The following is a 2,762-nucleotide window of genomic DNA, read 5'->3' on the forward strand; positions in this document are numbered from 1 at the left end:
GCGCACACACACACACACTCACTCACACACATGCGCACACACACACTCACAAACACACATGCGCACACACTCTCACACACACACACACACACACACACACTCACAACACACACTCACACACACACTCACTCTCACACACACACACACACACACACACACACACACAGTGCTGGCGCTGCTTCTGCTGTCTGATTCTAGATGCACCGTTAACAGCTTGACGTTATGTGTGAAGAATTCAAACCTAAACGATCCTGCGCCGCTCTCGCTCTGTTTACTCCTCGGCCGTCCTTTCCTTCCTTCTACATCGAAACAGTCTCTATTTACCTGCACGTCGGCTGATTTCCCTCGTCTCCTGGGATGACGTCACTCCAGCCGTGACCTTTGACCCTGCATGAGTTCATGTGGGTTTGATTGTGTTTCTCTGGCTGCGGTGCGACAGCGATTGTTTGAGTCCCTCTGGACCTCTAATCACACGCAAAACTCTCCATTCGGTTTAGTTTTCCCTGGTTCTCTCACCCTTTCTGTCACATGCACAAATACAAGTTACTTAAAGAGGTTTTCTGTCACCAATTCCCTGATAAAAGTTATTTGAAAAGGTCATATTATCATTATTTATAATTTCTTTATAAATAAGTTCAAATGTAATACAAGATATAAAATAACTACAATTAAACTACAAAACTACAATTTTAATTAAATTAAAAACTTTTTTGCATCAAACTGTTTTATTTCAAATAAAGTAATTCTCGGGAATTATGTAAATTTAAATATACAGTAAGTTAACAAATAATGTTAGTCAAGGTTTTATGCAACAAAGTAATCAAAATGTTGTTTTTCACGCTCTTTCTAAGTACAACTAACAATAAAATAGGTATTTACAACAAGCTGTTTTATTTCAAAAGTCATTCTGGGAATTTTGTAAATTCAAGGAAATGTAGATACAAGGTTAATCAAGGTTTCATGCACAAAAAATCAATAAACCTTTAGTTTTTTACCATCTTTCTATTTACCAAAAGCTACAATTAACTACAAAAATACATCAAGCTAATTCAAATGTGATTCTGGGATATTACGTAAATTCAGGGGAATTTACATTTAAATGAACATATAATGTTAGTTAATATTAATTTTATTGTACAAAATAATCAAAATGTTGTTTTTCACACTCTTATTAACTACAAATAACAAAAAATAAACACTTATTTGCAACAAACTGTTTTATTTCAAAAGTCATTCTGGGAATTCTGTAATTTCAAGGAAATGTAGATATAAGTTAAACTACAATGTAAGTCAAGGTTTCATGTATCAAAACAATAAAACTTTAGTTTTTTTAACCAACTTTCTAACTACAAAAACTACAAGTAAATAAAAAAAATAATGTCAAGCTATTTAAATAGTCTTTCTGGAAAATTAAGTGTATTCAGGAAAATGTACATCTAAGGACACGCATAATGTTAGTCACTGTTCGTTTTTCACCATCTTTCTAACTTTTTTGTTACTGTACCTTTAAGACTTTTTGATATCTGATCTACTTGACTAAATTTACATTGTAGGTTTTATCTAAAAAAGACTATGTGAAATTATGTAAATGTATGTCTCTTTCATGTTCTGTAGTTTTCTTAAAACTACAAGTAAAAAACATTTATATCAAACTATTTCTTATAATGTTAGTCACTGTTAGTTTTATGCAACAAAACAATCAAAATGTTGTTTTTCACACTCTTTCTAACTACAAAAATTATTTTTGCTACTGTACTTTTAATACTTTGCTATATTTACATCAAACTGTTTTATTTCAATACATTTTCGGAAATGATGTAAATACAAGGAAATATATATATATATATATAAAATATAATATAATATAATTAGTTCTGTCAAACGATTAATCGTGATTAATCAAATTCAAAATAAAAGATTTTGTTTACATAATATATGTGTATGTTCTGTGTATATTTATTATGTACTGTATATATAAATACAAACACATGCATGTATATATTTCAGAAAATATTGTTTATATATTATATATATTCATATATAATATAAATGCATGTAAATATTTTCTAAATATATATACTGTATGTGTTTGTATTTATATATACATAATAAATATACACAGTACACATACATATATTATGTGAACAAAAACTTGTATTTTGGATGCGATTAATCGTTTGACAGCACTAAATATAATGCAAGTTCACATATAATGTTAGTCATGGTTCCATTTACCAAAATAATCAAAATGTTGTTACTTTTTTGTTACAGTACGTTCAAGACTTTTTGCTGTCTGATCTATTCGACAATATTTGATCAATCTGACTTGCTTGAAAAATGATTATGTAACGTTTATTCCACTTTCAGCTCTTCAAAGCGTGATGTCCAGCAGTTCTGCTCTAACTCCTGGGAAAACCGGCGGCGTCGGATCGGCCGTCTTCACTCTCCATCACAACGGCTCGCTCGACTACCAGGTAACGGCTCTGTTCTATTCCCTCATTTCTCGATGACTTCGTCAGGTCCGTCAATTGAGCGTTCTGACACTCACACACTCACACACTCACACACACACACACACACACACACACACACACACACTCACACACACACACACACACACACACACACACTCACACTCACACACACACACACACACACACACTCTCACACACACACACTCACTCTCTCACACACACACACTCACTCTCTCACACTCAAATTCACACTCACACACACACTCACACACACACACACACACACAC

At 32.9% G+C, this 2,762-nt stretch overlaps 1 protein-coding gene and 1 long non-coding RNA gene across 2 annotated transcripts in view; one reads left to right on the plus strand and one right to left on the minus strand.

Moving 5' to 3' along the window:
* Positions 1-317, minus strand: part of LOC107568887 (uncharacterized) — a 2,312-nt gene extending 1,995 nt beyond the window's left edge. Inside the window, exon 1 of the long non-coding RNA XR_001606824.1 lies at positions 242-317. This is a non-coding gene — a long non-coding RNA (uncharacterized lncRNA). The remainder of the gene's footprint in view (positions 1-241) is intronic.
* LOC107568886 (chordin) overlaps positions 1-2,762 on the plus strand; it is a 19,639-nt gene that overhangs the window by 8,420 nt on the left and 8,457 nt on the right. Inside the window, exon 11 of the mRNA XM_016254883.1 lies at positions 2,368-2,474. Coding sequence (XP_016110369.1) covers positions 2,368-2,474 — 107 coding nt within the window. The remainder of the gene's footprint in view (positions 1-2,367; positions 2,475-2,762) is intronic.

The sequence above is a fragment of the Sinocyclocheilus grahami genome, unplaced genomic scaffold (assembly GCF_001515645.1).
Source record: "Sinocyclocheilus grahami isolate Dianchi unplaced genomic scaffold, SAMN03320097.WGS_v1.1 scaffold1289.1, whole genome shotgun sequence".
NCBI lineage: Eukaryota > Metazoa > Chordata > Actinopteri > Cypriniformes > Cyprinidae > Sinocyclocheilus > Sinocyclocheilus grahami.